This window comes from Aptenodytes patagonicus, chromosome 8 (assembly GCF_965638725.1).
Source record: "Aptenodytes patagonicus chromosome 8, bAptPat1.pri.cur, whole genome shotgun sequence".
NCBI lineage: Eukaryota > Metazoa > Chordata > Aves > Sphenisciformes > Spheniscidae > Aptenodytes > Aptenodytes patagonicus.
The window spans coordinates 17,181,366-17,199,992 of NC_134956.1; the positions used below are offsets into that span (position 1 = coordinate 17,181,366).

At 46.6% G+C, this 18,627-nt stretch overlaps 1 protein-coding gene across 6 annotated transcripts in view; it reads right to left on the reverse strand.

Moving 5' to 3' along the window:
- Nucleotides 1–18,627, reverse strand: part of ADAMTS9 (ADAM metallopeptidase with thrombospondin type 1 motif 9) — an 84,650-nt gene that overhangs the window by 15,929 nt on the left and 50,094 nt on the right. For 5 of the 6 annotated variants that reach the window (XM_076346577.1, XM_076346578.1, XM_076346576.1 and 2 more), the window contains exons 29-30: nt 7,518–7,685; nt 2,145–2,318 (exon numbers count right to left, since the gene is read on the reverse strand). In XM_076346577.1, coding sequence (XP_076202692.1) covers nt 2,145–2,318; nt 7,518–7,685 — 342 coding nt within the window. The remainder of the gene's footprint in view (nt 1–2,144; nt 2,319–7,517; nt 7,686–18,627) is intronic. The other variant, XM_076346579.1, reaches the window with a different exon arrangement.

Here is an 18,627-nt window from a genome sequence, read left to right on the forward strand (position 1 = left end):
CTGAAGAAATTTAACGGGCTCTGTAAAAGCAAAAGTTCATTGCAAGGAATTTGCTGGAGCCCCCTCAGCTGTTCCTATGTTTCTTTTCCAGGCCGGGATGCTTGCGTCGGGTACCCATTGCGTGCTCAGCTCGGCTTTGCCTCCTGCTGCATCTCATCACACCTCGGCTTCCCGGCAGGTGGGATCGGGGCACGGTCCCCTCCGGCCTCATGTACTCGTGGCCACATTACGCAAGATTATAAACCCATTACAGCTTCCCAGCACCACCGAGACCGGGGAAGTGAAGGTAAACTTGTTTGTACAGTCCCCGTCAGGCTGAGGTACTGCGGGCGGGGGGATGTTAGATAATGTCACACACACGGCTGCCTGAGGTCTGGGGTGCTCCGCGCAGTTATGAGCCAAGGGCGAGCTCGTGGGGAAGGACAGATGAGAGGACAGCACACGCTGCCTCAACCTTGATTTTTTTCTTGCTGCAGCGGAAAAGTTGCGCAGCCTCTGCATGCGTGAAACACTTTTTCTCTCTTCAGTAAATTTGCTTTTCTTATCCTCCTCCACTTTTTCTTTCTTTTTTCTTTTTGTTTTCAGTAACACAATAAAGGCAGGCTCTGGAAGTGTCTGCGAATACCAAGACTTTGAGCAGGAAGCCGGCGGTGCCTCCCCACCTTTTGTTATCGGAGCAGGAGGCCCTGTTTTGCATTTACACCGCGGCCTCCTTACACTGTCTCGGCGGGGGAAGGGACCTCGACCAATTTCATCCCCCTTCAAGACCCCCCTGGGCCATACAGGAGCAATATAAAAACAGCCTGACTGCCAATGAAAGCCGGGCCCCTGTTTGATTAATATTCCTCCTGCTCCCCGGAGCTGCGCACTGCAGGCGTCAGGGTGACCAGGATCAGGCTCTGATCATGCACCTCCAAAGTCAGTGGGATCTTTGCTGTTCAAAGGCTGCAGGATCAGGCTCCTGCTGCCCTGCCACTGGGGCCAGGAATGGTTTTGCAGGGAGGCTGATGCAGCTGGTGGGGGGGGTCTTCTGCCCCTCTCCATCCCCTGCATTGCCGTGGAGGGCCCATGATGGGCAATCCCCTTCTCCCTGCGTGACAAGGACATCCTCTCCATAGGAGTGGTGGCCTCTTCTGCAGGCTGTGTGAGACAGGAATCAGCTCCCCAAGCTGGCAGCTCCATCGCCTTTCGCATTTCCAAGGCTGGCAGTCCCTGCACCGCAGGGAAGAGCCTGGGATAGCGGGACAAGGATGGAGAAGAACTGGGGCAGGACTCTCTTACCCAGGGATGGCTGAAAACAGAACGAAACCAGAATCAAAATAATCATTTTGGTGCCTGATCTGAACTCTCTCTGCCAAAACCTGTTGTGCACTCAAAGCCTGCCACAGGACCCTGCAGGCAGCTGATGGGAGGGCTCCTCCTGGACCCCTTCCTCCTGCCCAGAGTCCCCTTGTCCTCCTGCCACCCACCAGACTCGGGCCCACCCATTGCCCGCAGTGCAGGTGAGTCGGAGTTGCTCCCTGAACCACCGGAGCAGCAGCTTTTATCCCCTGCTCCAGCCTAAGGGGTCGGTTTTGCTGGGAACTGATCCTGGTCACTCAGAAAAGCACCGTCTCCCATGGGAGATGTCATCTCAGCGCTGCTCATGGCTTGGCAAAAAGCATGGACCCAGAGCTCAGCGAAAGGAGAGAGCTGTCAGAAGGAGCTGGGGTAACGGGGCAGGAAAGTGGGAATTACCAATGTTCCCCAATTCCTTCAAACTCTCATACACAGGGCTCACTGCTGGAGCAGCGCGGCAGGGCTCCATCCGAGGGGGATTATCGCTCAGCCTCTGGGAACAGACCCAAATCCGCCCTACCCAAAACCTGCTCAATATTTGCATAGGTCCCAGCCAAACACAGGGCAGCACAAAGCAATAAATTAACCCTACGGAGGTATTTCTCAGCTCCCCCTTCCAGCCAGCACGCATGAGCGTTTGCTCTGCTTTTTTTGGCAAGCCTGGGCTGCAACCCCAAAACCCTGGCCCTCCGGCAGCGATCTCCGGCATCGGTGGCCCCCTGTCTCCAGCACCATCCCGCGCTGCACGCTTGAGAGCACAAGTGACATGACCCCAGGGAAGGGCGGAGGGGGGGGACCCCGCTTACCGCTTGCCATTCGCCGGCTGCCCAGCGGTGCGTGGGGCACTCGGGGAGGTGGCAGTCCCGCTGCGGAGGGGGCCGGCCGGCCGGGTCACACTCTGCCTCCTCGGCTGCCTTCGGGGTGCCGCCGTGGCAGTGCACGACGCGCCGCTGGACGCCCCGGCCACAGGACACCGAGCACTGGAGGAAGGGACAAAAGGTGAGCGGCGGTCCCCGTCGCAGCCGTCACGGTAAGTTGCCGGGGTTCGCCCTCTGCTCTGTGCTCAACGGCGGCGACAGCAATGCTCTAACGCCGGCGTTTAAACTTCCAGGTGAGGTTCTTCATTGCACGAGGGAAAAATTTTGCAAGGGCAGAGTAGACAGGCTGAAATCCCTGCTCTGCTGAACGCAGTGGGAATTTTTGCCATTGCCTTCAGCGGGGTCAGGATTTTCCAGACAGGATTTATATTACAAAAACCTCTGGAGATAGCAGCACTGCTAAACCATTGCAACACGCCAGAGGCGGCAAGGCTCTGTGTATTACTTATCAGGCACTCGGCTCAAAAAAGTAATAGTTCAAAATATATCAAATGCCACAAGTGTCACTGGAGTGGACTTTAATGAAAAGCAAACTTGAATTATATAGAAGAAAGTCTGGAGCGATAGAGAGGTAAAGGTATGATACAGCTGGGATTTCTTTCAGCATGCATTGAAACACGCACATGCACACAAGCCGGGGCATACTGTTTGTGAAAATAAATGTCTTTTTTTAAATTAACTGCATTTCACATTTCCTTCATTACACTGTGGGCACATTTCTCCCCACTCCTAGGCACAGCAAGAAAAGCCTGAATTTCTCTGTTTCTCAGACATCTTCAACTTATTATCTACACTACAATGCTTTTAACAGCTTGTTTTTTCTTTTATGCAACATTTCTTACTGTTGTGACTGCACACTGTAATATGTTTAGCAGTACTTAACTTCTCACTGGCATGGATTCTTCCTGGCTAGATCTTAAAGTATATGACATAGATTTGGAATATAAAGAATTGCGTTTATAGAAGAAAGCATGTAAAAATCAAAGGATGCATTTAAAACACAGCTATTATGATTAACCATTTGCTGAATTAACAATTAATATAAGCAACCTTATTAATACCTCAGGAACTAAGAAAACAAGTTTACAGCCTGTTATTGCAATACCCATAAAAGCGAGCCTTCTTAAGGCAGGGAATTAAGTGGCGCCTAACGGGAAGGCAATTCTCTCTTCTACAGAGTATTCCTCCGTAATGCTCCATTTGCTTTACTATCCGAACATCCCACAAAGCCAAAAGCACCAAAGAAAAGCTGACTGTGAATATTTGGCTGGCTCCAGATATTTGTAAGAGGGTGGGAGGTTTTTTGTGTAACTTTTGAAAGTAGCAGTGAGATTTCTGTCACTGGTGATGCGAATGCTTCCCATATGCTGCACCGCCTCCCTCTGATTAACAGCGCTGTTTGTCCTACGCATTCCATAGGGGACAGTTAAACTGAATAATGGCCACAAACCTGGAGAAACATATACACCAGGATGCATACCATGCTCTAAAACGCCTTTTGGTTTGCATTTATCACCCACCTAAAAAGCACATGCCCGGGTACGTTACAATAAGGGAGAGCAAGTCAGGCCATGGCTCTTTCACAGGGGGCTGTGCTGCATGTGACACCCAGGCAGAGTGGGTTTGGGGAGGAGGCGGCTGGTCCCTGGCCGTGCCAGGCAAAGCAGGGCACCAGACAAAGCCGTAGACTCATTTCACTGGGCGCTTGGGGTGAATCTTTGCCCCCGTGTAAGCCCACTAGGATAAATGCTGCACCCCGACCGAATCGGTGGGAGGACTCACAGTGGGGGAGCGAGTCCCCCAGGACTCCAGGCCAGGGCTGCCGTGTCCCATATCGTCCCTTGGAAGAGATTTGAACTCCCCTTCTGCAAGTAAGCAAGCAAGCAAAGAGCCTTTCCTTGGGCTAACTGCAAGGGTGTAAGTAGGGGAGGCTTTTCCTAGCTGAACAGGCTTCCTAAGAGCACTTGGTGGGCCAGACACCCAGGGCAGCCACAATGCCATCCAGCCACAGCACGGGAGAAAGAAATTCCGGCACGGCCCCAGCTCGAGAAGATGAAACTGCAGGTGAGCCCAGCCCTGGGGCCACAGGAGGGCTGCGGTGGGGCTGACCTGGCCACACGAGGGTATTGCTGCTGCCCGAGCATGAGCACGGAGCCCTGCTGAGGAGGGGACAATGGCTGCACCCGGCTTGGGCGAAAATTGGTGAGTTGGGGCCACAGGAGTTTTCTCAGCAGATGGAGGCATCTCCTTCTGTGGGGTGCTTCCTCCTGCTGCCTGTGCTGCAGCATTAGTATTGCTGTGGCTCTGGCTGGATTTATGGCTGGCTTCAAAATAACACCATTATGCTCTACTACAGAGGCAAGAAAAGGTAGGTTTTAACACCATTTTCATCCTGGCTGTTTTAATCCAGAATACCGATCAGCCAACCTGTGTCTACCTTGGGGAAATACAGCCGGCTGACGCTGCCAGAAGATATTCAGTCTGGGGGCAGCGAACTTGTGCTGTACTTATATATTCCCCTATGGGATGCCACGGGGATGCCACCACCAGGCAGCCTGTTTGTCCTTTCTATGGAGTCTATACATTTTCCCAGGAGTGCTCCTTTCTCCACTGAGAAAGTCAATCACCAAACTGCCCAGCGCCAGCTCGGCTATGGAGAAGCTCTACTTGATGCTCTACCTGTGTTTTCAGACGGGGCTGGATTTCAGCCTGTAGCTGAAATGTGTAAATACCAGACAGCAGAATAAATATTGGTATTTTTGCTAAGTGAAAGGTAAATGTCCGTAATTGATACTACTTAGGAGATGCAAACACATTAAATCTGACATTTCAGTGCAGACACAAGCACATTTAAAACTTGGAGAAAAACCCTTTTTTCTTCCCTTCTGATTATTACAGATATATTAAAAACGCCTGGCTGAAGGAAAGTGGATTCATAACAATCTAGAAAAGAATTACACAGCCTCTGAATACAAAACATCCAGAGAGAAAAAAACTTGGAAGCGGAGCGCTTAGCTCAGCTGGCTGGGATTCATTTTTAAACCATTCCTGTATTTTTTAATCCTGACTTTTTGAATCATTCCTTTTCCCAAAAGGAAAAGAAAAAAACCCTAAAGGCACGTGCAACAGGTCCTGTGCATATATGGCAACAAGGAGGATGCACTTTTACAGGAAAACCTTGCTTTATTTCTCAGGCAGACTTTTGTTGGTTTACTCAGGACAAAAGGCACCCAGCTCACAGCAGCTCAGCTTTGGGATTATCTTTCAGAGGCAATTAGGCCTTCGGAAAGCTTTTTTGGTAGTATCTAAGTGCAAACTGATCATGGCTCCCTATTTTCGACAGTGCCACCGGTGATGGGGAAGGTGACACAGGAGTTTCCGCGCCCATTTAGATCCTGACCTACCGGGTATTCAGAGTGCCAAACCCCTGCCTGTTCCATAATCTTAATGAGAAGTTCAGCACCTAAATCCACCTCGGCTCTGAGGCATTAAATCTTTTGCAAAGCCATGCAAGCCCTGCGCACCTCTGGCAGGGACAGCCATGGCGGTGCTCCAAATTTCTGACAGCCCCGCTTTTCATCTGTCGCAGGCAAAGAAATGCTGCCAGCACGAGTAAGGATCAGGACGCAAGGAAGCCATGTCTGAGCATTTCATGTGGCTTTAAAAAGCCCAGTTCGACACCGCAGAATGGGTGTTTCTACCCCTTTATTTTTTCCCCAGGCAAGATGCCGGCTGGCTGAGCACATACAGCATCAGGGACCTGGGCTGAGGAGTTACCCCGCATGCTGGAAATGCACTGCCTATTCTTAGTCTTATCATTAGCATACAAATATTCCTTAATTGCCTAGTCACAAGAGATTACCTCAGGCCATAAATCACCTCATCCTCCTATTAGCTTGGGCTTCTTTCTCCACTTGCATAAAATTAACTCCGTTCATGCGGTGGAATGTTGGGAATTTTAAAACACTTTTATCAATTAACATTAGCGTATTTTAATGCAATCTACAGACCATTACATTATTATGTTTACAATTACTAGCTGTAAAAAATTGCTTTCAGGAGCAGTCACTTTAAATAAGGTGCAAATCGGATATGACAAGACTATCTAATGGCCTCGCATTTCTTTTCAGTCTAGCTTCCTGTATAAAATCGAGGTTTAAGTCCTGCAGGTAATAAAGGTAATAATATTGACTTAATTTTCAGTACTGTGCATTTCACAGGGCTACGCAGGGCTACCTGGGTGCTCCCAGCCATACCTTGGGTAAAGGACCCAGACCTCAGTAACTGAACCTCCACGGTGAATGCACACTTGGCTCTTTACACACGTAATGGCAAATACTGCTATCCTATAAATGCAAAGGTAAGCACTGAAAACAAATACAAGTCTGAAAACAATCATAGAACATCAATGGGTTTATTGTCTTTTTTAATAGCCGACATTAAAAAAGAGTATGCTGTCCTAGTCCTAACGTTTGCAGGGGTGCCTGTAGCGATGTTAACGGTTTATCTTTCAGGGAACTCGCATACAGTGAGAATTGGTGTTTTGTACCTTTATTTGGAAGACCGACCGCAAGAGAACATGATGTTTTACAAGTAACAGTTCATTTAGTCTGGGATTTTCAATAATTCTGCTGATTAGCACACTAATGAGGTAGAGGGAAAAGCGAGGTTCAGAGATGAAAATGTGATGCAGCAGATTCAAGGTGATGACAAAGACATTATTTTCAGGAAAACAAGGACTCAAGCTATGCTTTCAGTAAACAAGATGCTTAATAACTCCAAGCACTTTCACATTTCCAGCAGCCTCTGCTCTGTGCATCAGTGTCTGACTTTTTAATGAAGCAAAATTAACTGATGAGCTTGTTAAGAAACAAAAGGTAGTGAAAAGCATTTTTAATCAACAGCTCGGATTGTTCTTTAGGCTTTCCCAGGAAGTTGATAATAAAATTAATTTCAGATTTCTCAAAACTAAGGAAGATTTTGCTTGGGATGCGACATAGTTAAAGAATAACAATATTAAAATCATGAATAAATAGTAGATTCTCCTTACTATTATATACTAAGGAGTTTGCTTTCAGTTAGATAACTACAAGCAAGTTGCCATGTTTTCAGCTGGTACAAATCAGTGCTGCTCCACTGCTACCCATGACGCTACACTGTTTTACGCCACCCGAGGGTCTGGCCTAAAACTTCTACCCTTGAAAAATTCAAAAGGACAGAAGTGCTGGAAAAAACAGCTTCTAACCAATTGGATGGAGGAAGAATATCAAAGGGTGCAAAAGGGTATACAACGCATCTCACCTGTCCCCAATCTCCTGCTTTCCACTTCGGACATCTGCCCCCTCTGCATTTCTTTTGCACATTGGGCTTAGCAAGGTGCTTGCAATAATCTTCTTCTACATGCCTCCCTTCCTTTGACAAACAGTACACATTGCGGTGCTTTTGGCCCCTTCCACAGGAGACAGAACACTGTAAATATAAAGTAACAACAGATCAGCTTTCATGCAGGGCCATCCTCACGGTTATACACAGGCCATGGCTACCCAGGGCATTTTCTTTTAGCTGGACCAAAAAGCACATCCCCAGGTCCCCGGCAGCCTACGCAAAGCTTAAGGGGGATACGGAAGGGCAGAATTTAACCACTGGAAATGCTCCCATTTGCACTTAATATTGCATGATATTCTTGGTCAAAGCCCCCCCAAATGCCAATATCAAAATAGAGAAAGCAGCTGACATTCAGCAGGGATAACAGGCTGGATTCCTGGCATTGCTCCAGCCCTTTCAAAGGAGCAGAGTCATCTTACAGGGATCAAGGAAGGAGCCCTCAGTATCTACTTATAAGAACTTGAAAGGAACCATTTCCATTTACCTTGGTACAAAGGGAGGTCAATTGTTGGTAAATCAGGAGAGTAAAGCGCGATATACACCTTCACAGAGGGAAATAACTGCACAAAGGACAAGGCAGAAGAGAAAAATGCAGTCTTTCCATGTCCTTGGTATTAGAGCTCATGTTTGTTTTACCAGTGTAGACTGATTTACCTTTTTTTTTTTTTTAACTAAACAGACTGAAACCAGGACATGCTCATCCTTAAGATTTATGCATTTTGAAAACAACTCAGAAGGTGGCAAGAAGGCAGAGCCTGGAGAATCAAAGCAAAAAGCAAATCAGCAGGTACGCTAGCTGTAAGCTTTGTAGTGAAGCAACTAATTTCAACCTCCCTCTGCAGGTTCACTGAACTTTTTCAAATGTGACCACTTCTGGCATGCAAACCCCAAGCAACTTCACTTTGATTTCAGATTAGTCTCCTCCAAAAGATTTAGGAATCAAAGGGGTCTGGAATCACGACAAGAATTTAATATGACAGTTTCGTGTAGAACAAGCCTCTTACTCAGCATGATGCACCACAGACTCAGCTTCAATTTCTTCATTACATGTTATGCAATTCATTACATGCTATGTCACAAGCATCCTGGTTTAATCCTTGAGCACAAACACACTGTTTCAACCATCTCTCAATATAAAATGTTCTGCTTTCTTTTCAGAGATGAGGCTTCTTCCTTCGTTTTGGAGCCACTCCATCAGTATATTTCCTAAGAAATAAATTACAGCCCAAGCTCTTCCCAGCCTATGAATACATTTGAAACCTAAAAAACTACAATTTATATATGTAGCACCTCTGGAAGATCCGTTAGAATAGAAATTGGCATATGCATTGACAACTGTGATTATTTTAAATTACAGCACTATTTCCAACTCGTTCAGCCCCTATTGTGTTAAGAGGTACACAAAGAACGAGCGAGAGAGGAGTAACTTGCTCCAAAATGGAAAAGTTCAGACCAACGTGGAGAGAAATGGATGTAACTCATAAGATCAGACGTTGCTGCTTAAAAACTTGCATAAGCAATGTTCTGAAAAAGGCTGTTTCCCTGCTGCAAGACCGTTACAGATCGACAAAAGGTAGCTGACGTCCCCTTGCCATCAGTAGGGTTTAAGGGCCATTAATGATGCTCCTCTGCGAGAGGCGGGAAGCCAGGTGAGCCTGTGGCAGGGATGGCCGCCCCTGAGTTTTCCCGAGCCCAGCTCCAATTTCAAGACAGCCAAAACCCCCAAAGAGCAACGTTCAACCTTGCACTGAGAAACAGAGGAAATGCTGTCCCTTGTTCTAAAATAAGACTTTCATGAGTTACCCAGATTCATAAACTTCAATTTTTTTCTTTAGTATCAACAGAAAAAAGACTGAGTTAATGTTATCCTATTTTTATAAGCCTTCAAATTTCATCAGAAATCGATTTTTTCATTCTTTCTACATCTCTCCCCAGGCAATGAACGTCAGCAGCAAGAAGGAAATGTCAAATCCTACCGAACCCAGTTATAAATTTCTAATACTTTCATCCATTTACTATCTTTGGACTAAATGCCAGCACTAATACTTCGGCAAAAATTCGAGTGCTCCTCAGTAAGCGCTCTCCATGCAGGTTGATGCCACTTTACTGTGACAGCCAAAGCTTAGAGAGTAAATTCACACACCTGAACAGGACTCTCTCTTGCCCCACATCCCGAGCCGGTACAGCCAAGTGCATCTTTCTCTAATTTAAAAAATCCATTGGATCTGCTACTTATTCTAAAGGAAGAATAACCACATTGTGCAACAACGCCAGGACGTTTCTGGGGACCTGAAGTTGGTTGATAAATATTTGATGTCACAAATAATACGGTGCTAGTCATTTCCAGAATTGTTATCCCCCTTCTACAAATGGCTTAACTTTGGTGTGGAGCCCGATTCTGCCATTTATCTTGCTATCCCACTATCAAACAACAAGACTGCATGCATACCTTGGTGCATGGAGAGGTTGAGGCTTAATTTGCCTAACTTTGGTATCACTTAAATGTAATTCCCAAGACGCTGGAATTAATAATTTCTGTCTGTCTTTAATACAAATCAAAGTTAGGCAGCTGTGCATTTTTATATCTAAACCACTCATTTGCTTTCATGCACATGTGAGTTATGATCTCATTTGCACTGACAGAAAAGAGAGGTTGAATAAGCTAATGTAACCAAGTATCGGAGACTGAAAATTTCTTTGCAAAGAGTCTACTTCATAACTGCCTTCTAATTAATCTCAGGTATTTCCAACTTTTATTTGGCACGTAGGTTTTAAGCATATGTGAGCCACATGCAGAAAATAACTTAATAGTGGGCTTCATCTCAACGCCACGTGACTTAGGGAAGCAATACACCTAGCTACTGCCATCAGCCTCATCATTTATTGTGGACCCTGGGGAAACTTTGCATTTCATTAGCAGAACTCTTCATCGCTGCAAACGCTGCCGCCCGCTTATGGTATCTATCAATAACAGTGCCATAGTGAGGTAAGCTTTCACCTTGCCTTCTTTAAAACATTTGAAAAGCACAGATAAAACCACTCCTTTCATATTCCTCTTTCTTTTTCTTGATTTCTTTCCTATCCCCCCACCTCCCATAGAAAATACCTCAGAGTACTGGGGATGGACGGGTGGCTGTCTGTGGAATAGCAGCCTCATCCAAGGCACTTTGAAGTCAACAGAAAGACTTCTACTGGTTTTAATCACCTCTGAATCCAGCCCTGAAGGTGTAGCCAAGGTACTGTATTGACTTTTTTCACTCACCAGCTTCCTAGAGTCAAGAATCACATGCACTTGGGCATGCCCATGGTCTGCCTGCCTCTGCCTCCCCTCAAGGGCTTGAACATGTGTCTCTGAAATGTTGTTTCCAGCCTCTGGTAGAGGTACGGCAACAAATAGCACCCCTGGGTGAACCTGGGAGGATAGCCAGGCATGCAGGATGGTGTGAAAACAACACATTGTGTTGTTTCTTAAAAAAACCAAGATGAGTATGGCACATAAAATAGTAGAGAAGTACTATTTCAAAAATCAGCTATAGCCCTTACACTAAAGACTGTAGTAAACCTTCCTCTTGTTATTATCTTTATTATCTCCTAAAACTACCACAAGTCACACCTGGTGCTTTCCATAGAGAATAAGAACAAAAGGACTTTCCTAATAGCATTAGGATCAAAGCATATGAGCACAGATTTAAGGGATTGCGTGATTAGTTTTGTTAACATGCCAAGAACTGGGGATTGGCATGCTGCTGATTTTTTCAAATAAATATACTGCCTAGTTTAAATAAATGCAAGAAAAAAGTTTAAATAAATATGACAAAAATATTTCCATATCAACTGTTTCCAGAAAAGTCAGAACACGATGCTAAATCTCCCCTGCAATGCATCGCTCTGCTCCAGCGCAGCGGCAAGCTGGTGTTTTTGTTTCCACAGAAATTTGTTTTCTGTTTCAGAGTTCAGGAATGGCGAAGATCATTCTGTTTTACCAAGTATGTGCAAATTGCTTTAAACTAACCCTTGCTGCATTTCCTACTCCGACATTCTGGAAGGTGAGGATACATCTTGTTCATTAAGACCTCTCTAACATCGGAAGGTTGCTACTTGATTCACCGGGCTGGTAGTAGGTAAAAACCAGAATACGTACCCCAAAGGCTCTTAAAAATTTGTACAAAATTTCTGTCTGGTTGGGCCCAGGTTCTGACCCTCCTGCAGGAGACCGTGACCTGCTCTTCTGCACCGGGAGCTTGTGTCACGGCCGTGCCACTGCCAGGCTGAAGGCTGGGAGCGAGGTTGGTCTGGCACCTAAAGGACTCAACAACCCTGGGCACAAATAAGCAAATCTTGTTGAAAAGAAAGAGGCAGCGCAGAGCAGTCAAGAGCTATGGAGCGGCTCCGCTTCTTGTTAACTTTCTGCGCTGAACAGGCAGCTCAACGCGGGGCAGGAAAACAAACCACCAGCAAGAATCTGGGGACATTCTCCCCCAAAAGTGAAAAGTTTCAGAAAATGCTGTCAGACCACTTTTCCAGGCCCCCATGCATCAGCCGACGATTTGGGAGGTATTTGAGATAATGAATGCAAGCTGTGGTGATGACCAAATGAATTCCTAAAGATAGGTATGCTCTGATAGCTCACCAAGGGCAAGGCTGGGAAAAATTAGACTAAAAACGGCTTTATCAGATTCTGCCAGGAACAACTTTATGGAGGAAATTAAAATCAATCCTTGTAGGTTTAGATTTCCACACATTAAGGATTATATGGAAAGTAAGTGTTCGTAAGTAAGCCCTCATTCCTCCTTTCCAACAGTCTGAGCCGAAACATGTGCTGGATGAAATAAAGCAGAAAAATGACAGAGCCCTACAACGCTTTACACCCCCTTTCCGTGAGGGGCTGCACTCCTGGATGTCAGCAAACTTCTCCAGCTGCACGCAGAGCCCAACCACACACCCTCATAGTTACATTTCAGCATCCTACTAGTATACATCAGCTCTTACTGTAACTTACACTGCTGCTATCAGATGCTGAAATCACAGCCATATGACATCTGTACCTCTGCAGTCTCTCGAACGCAAACGACGTCAGAAGACACACCACCAAGGAAAGCCTGGATCCTTCCTCGCCAGCTGAATCTTTACTAGAAGTCTTAAAATGCCTGAGCCTTTGTGTGTTATCCAGCAACAGAGGCTCTGTGGCATCCTAACTAACTTAATTAGCTTCACAACAGCAAGGTATTTTAGCAGGTAACTCCCTTGGATTCAGTGAGACAAGCAACAGGCTTAAAACAAGGGTGCAGCTCCACGCTATAGTTTCTCCAGTGGCTGTAGCACTTCAGGAGACGTTTAGGAAATATTTGTTCCCAGCTGCTTTGACACCTTGTTCCTTCTACCTTTAGCGTGGTCTTACACCCGCCTGCATCAGCACAGTGAGAAGACCATGCCTGCAGGGTGGGAACGTGGCGCACAGGGCTGGATTCACCCAGCCGGGCTTTCCCTTCCTGCAAAACTGTAAGAGGGAGCCATACGTTAACGCACACAGCTGCCGAGAGCACACGAGGCCAGAAAATACATCTGATTCTTGCACATTTAAAAGGGAAGAGTGGTCTCTACATTCGAGGGAGGGCAACTGGACCAGAGACCTGAGCAAAACAAATCAAAGTATTGCACTGCAGTTTGGAAGAGACTTTAGAAGTACTTAATCCGTGCTGACTTCCCAGAGGAATGGGAGGATTGAAAAAAAGACATGAACATTAGGGATTTAGGAGTGTATGGTCCAAGTATGTCTGTAAGCATTGTCCAGAACCGCTGCGGAAGTCCCAAGGAGCCCTCCTGGAGCCGGAGAGCAGCCCTTGGCAGGCACAAGAGCAGGCTTTGCCCCAGTGTCCCCAAGGAGCGCTCCTCGCCCCGGGCACGGGCGAGAGGGAACACCCATGCTGGCTCACAGAGCAGTGCACGCGGGGTCTCCATCCTCCGGCTGCTCTGCTCTCAGCTTTGCGGCAGAGGCATAGAGTTTCCCAAGTGATTATTTGCAAAAGGGAGAAATAAAACAATCCACTAAACCTTCACCTTCCTGCTGCTGAACCAAGCCACAGAGACTGGCCAGGGACTCGGGATGATGTCTCACAACAGGTTAAAAAAAAAAAAAAAGAGGGGAAAAAAAGGGGGGGGGTATTTCTCAAAGAGAAGAGTACAACTTGATGTGTTGCTGCAGCAGAAAGAAGACACTGGTGCGTTTGGAGCCCGTTCCTCCAGCAGCACAGGCTGTCCCAGAGGAAAGGATGCTCTTGGGCTCTAACTCCTGCAAGATTTAAGGCTCTGAGCACTGAAGTCAATACAATAACTTCCCTGAGCTGGGAAACCTCACAGGATATACGTGAGAAAAGCAGGTAACTGCAGCAGGAGAAGCCATGCATCTCCTCTTCTATGGTGTCCACCTAGTAAGTAACATCTTCTCCCCCTCTTTCCCCTGCCTTGTTGTTACATCCCATACAAAGACTTCACCAGGTGCAGAAGTCAGCAGGGCTGTGAACACAAAAAGCTGCCTTAAAAGCTGCGTCCCTGCCCTGCTCCACGCTATTTAACTTGAACAACAAACAAGCAAAAGCCCCCAAATAGCCACTGCAGGTCTCTCCAGGGAAGGAGGCATTAGATGGCATTTCCTCAAATTAGGAGGAGATGTGCGAGCTATCTGAGGACATCGGTATAATGGGATGTGGAAGGCACTGATGAAGCCTATTTTCCATGCTGTGGCACTTTTAAGAAAGTAGCAATTGAAACAGCAAGCAGCCTAGGCTAACTGACACTTCATATTTTTAGTGAACAGTTGTATTATAATGCCATTTAGAAGTCCCATTCAAGAATAGGATTTCTCCGTGTGGGATGGAGTGAAACACAAAGTAAAGGGCTCTCCAAGGAATGTCAGCCCTATTGCACAGGTGTGCAGCACACTGGGGGTTTGTAGGAGCGCTGGGCTGCTTCTTGCTCCCCAGTTTTATAAAGAAAAATCTTGGCTTAATGCACTAGGGATGAAATACTGTTTGTCAGCCTGCATACGGTCTTGGGCATCAGACAGATTTTCATCCATGCTGCTGGCTCACTTGCCTTCCCTGTGAGCGAGTAAAAATTAAAACATGAATAGAGCATTAAGTGCCTTTGGAACAAGATTGACTACATCATTTTCCTTAATGACTGCACAAATCAGTCACCAGAAAAGTTAGAAACACAGTAAATGTCTTTGTGCTTAGTGCCCCTCATCATCACACATCCTTGTTTCTAAATGCTGCAATCCCTAGGGTATGAGCAACAGCAATTATTGCAGTTTGGGGTACACAGCGTGAATGTGGAATGTAGGCAAAAACGCACGCAGACCTCCCAACGCCCCGCTCAGGGGTCTGCTTGAAGATGCTGAACTTCACAGCTCATCCTTGAAAGCATGTTACTGCTCTAACGCGTCTAATGCCTATTTCAATTAGTGCACTCAAAGCCAGTGCTTTGGGAGACATGTTCCCAGCAATTGCCCTTTTATTTATTGCTTTATTTCTCCTGTGTGTGTGTGAGCATGTGCATATGTGCGTGTATAGGAGGTCTGCAGACTTTACGAAGCCAGCAGCCATGGGTGGGCCAACCAAGACTGGCTTCAGCCAGTCATTGCTCAACAGCAGTCCCACCACTTGCTGTTCAAGTTCAGGCCAGCTGTGTGCAGCCTAGAAAATTACCATCTCATCGAGAAAATGTGTAAGAGGCGAGGTGCAAAAAGGCAACAACGGAGGCACACCAAATGCAGCCAAACAGCCACTGCACCTCTTTGGGAGGAGAAAGGCAAGTATTTTACAGTAAGTTAGGACAGAAGCATGAGTTGGACTATACATGGTAAGAAACATCAGTGAATACTAATGGAGTTACCTGCTCTGACCGGGAAAGCGCGCTGAGGAACCTGGGAAAGGATGCAACATCTGGGGGCGGGGGAAAGAGAAAAGTTTCAAGATACAAAAAAATAACCTTCCTGAGTCCAACCACTGGTCCAGCTTGCGTCTGTCCTGGCAGCGGCAGGAGAGCAGACGAGACTGGCCATTCTCTGCAGCTCGTTACCCTGGCACTTCCCCAGCATTTGGTCATTGGATTAAGGGAGGTTAGAGGGGACGCTCCTTTTACCTCTCCATCAGACTAGAAGACACTAGATTTAACCACCAGGTCAGATCACAGCAGGTGCAAAGACTAACGGGTGCCTGCAAGGGAGGAGTGTGGATTGCGACAGCTGAGCATTAAGTTGCAGGAAATGAGTCCTGCGAGGAGCTGATCCAGCAAAGCACTTAAGTGCAGGCACAGTGTTAAGCACACAGTGCCGCAGGGTGGTCCCTCACCTGGGGTGTAGCAGATGGGCTTCCACAGCTGTTTTCCTGCTCATGGAGCATCAACACTAGCAAATAGGAGACAGCAGAACCGATAGCAAAAGCATACCTATACAGTTCTCCTTATCTAATGAGAAACAGAAATGGCAATGAAAGATGTCCGGTGATGATAGGCAAACAACAAAAATGGAAAGGAAACTAAAAATTGGAGATTTTAGAGTAGCAAGAGGTGAATAAAGTGATGTTCCTCTGCCAGGCAACTGGGCACCACTGGCTTCACCCACCTGTAACTGGCTTAGAGCCACCAGCTGTGGCTCTGAGTCTCAGCAGCGATGGTGGGCATTGAGCCAAGGAAAGAGCCACAGAAACATCCATCGTTGCTGCCCCGGTGAAGCAATGGGCTGAAACTCTACAAACAAAATCCCAACTGCATTTACCCTCTGGGATGAGCTCCAAGAAGGGCACGAGACAGTGAACAGGTGGATGTTAAGACAGCTGGCACCAGCTATCACCCAGGGACGTGCAGTTTTGGAGGGTGGCTGAAGCTGGGCACTGGTGGTGGGATGCTCTGGACAGGTGACCACAGCAGGGCGTACAGGGAAGGGCTGAAACGGATCTGGTTTGCTTTTTTAAAACAAAAGCAGAGAGGTCTGCACTGTCAAAGGCCTTTTTCTGACCGGGGAATCAAAGCAGACAACTTCTTGCCTTTCATCAGCACACCAAACCGGCAGTCCCTGGAGTCAGTCGGTCTGAGCGATCCTAGAAGGGAGACAGCCGGGAACCCAAGAGGGACAACAGCCTTGGTGGGCCAGCCTAAGCGTACAGTAAACAGCTCTGAGATGGAGACAGTTTCAGACAGATGGCTGGGGATATCCATAGGCTACCAAGTTCTCATTTTGGTCTGGATCAGCTTTATTCAATCTTCACTAAGGCATCTATTTCTATCTGTTTTTCTAAAGGCATGCAAGCCACCTAGTGCATCCCTCTGCCTGGGCTATGGGTGCTGGGACCATACGTGCAGCCTTCCTCTTCTGCAGCAACATTTGTCCTTCCCCCACAGGCTCTCAGGGTAGGATTGTTTTTATTAGTTTTCTGATAATACCTGGCACTGCAGAGAAATACAGACTTGCTGTCACAGTCTCAGAGCCTGAACCAACATCGTATGAATGAAGGACAGAAAAAGCAACGTGAATCACTGAGTGACTGGAGAGTTCAGCGTGCCTATCACTTAATTTTCAAGGATGGCTTTGTTATTGCAAAAACATGTGTAAAGAATCATACAGCAGCTCGCTAATGCTGCTGTCACAGCAAATTCATTTTCTGCAGAAGAGAGGAAGAGAACAGCAGAGTTATATACACTTGCAACCAAATCTGCCCCCGGTTATCACTTCTGTCTTAGCAAGAGCTGACATCCTGCCTGCTAAGAATATTATCAGAACAATGACATGGAGAATATTGCTGTTGAACGGCCTATTTTCAGCCAGCTTCATGGGGAGGGCATTTCGTAAACAACATATTGGGGGCTTTGACAGAATTAAATACAAATAACGTGAACTTTCCATTGACACCAATTTTAAGATTAAAATTCCTGAGTGCCAGCTCCCTGAGACAGATGTTGGCCAGGCAGTCCTCCCACTTCCCACCGGAGCCCCTTTGCCGCTACCTGCATCCCCGTGCACAGCCGAAGAACCCTGCGAAGCCATCAACGCCAGCAGCTTCCAGCTCTGGCTAAGGGGGACACGGCATCGTTGCCCTAACTCAAACCTGAATTCACATCGACAATTACAGAGTCTGGAGCTTAGCCAGCTAATATTCTAATTATTTTACGCTAAGCTTCCAATTCTTCACTATTAGATCAAAAGGCCCTCAAAGACTAAGATACTGGCATTTCTGCCTATTCGATAAAGAGCTGGGAAGCACACACCGACGTTTTGCAGGCACTAAGAGCTACACAACCATTGCGTTAGCAGCTGGAACTTTTGATACCCAAGAGCGATAAGTACTTGACAAAGAAGATTACTTTTAAAATTATAATAGTCTTTAGGAAAAAAAAAAAACACAACCAAACCCTAAAAACCGTCCACCCACCGATTTTCCACAAGTCAAATTCAAATGATTACTATCCCACTGCAGTGAAGTCCAGATGACTCACCCGACTGAACCAGGACAGGGTGCTGTGAGATATAATTGTTTTACCTTATCTGTGCCTGTTTCCTAACTCGGAAAGAACGACAAGCCCATGACAATGAATGCATGAATTCAGCATTATTCATAAATTGTATCAGGATACAGCTGTATATTATGGTAACTCTACAGCATCAAAATTTCACGGAGATTATTGCAAGGAGCAGATCTGCTCCGAGAGAAGTGGGTTCAGCCTTGGGTTTTAAGTGAAGTGATGGATAATACTCTCCGTGAGCATCTCCCTCGTTCCGGGGAACATGGCGAGATTTCCTCTCGGTATTCGAGAGCATGTATGGAGATCTGCGTTCATACTATAAGGCATTCAGAGGAGAAAAAACACTCTCTGTATCCTGGTGACAGTCTCTGCATGTTTTCTAAAGCATTATTTTAATAAAAAGGTCAGGTCTATTCACATGGCGTACAATTCTGCAGTGTTTAAATACATGTTCTTAAATAAGCAAGGAAATAAAAAGTGTCACCTCCTCTTAGTCCTCTTTGAACAT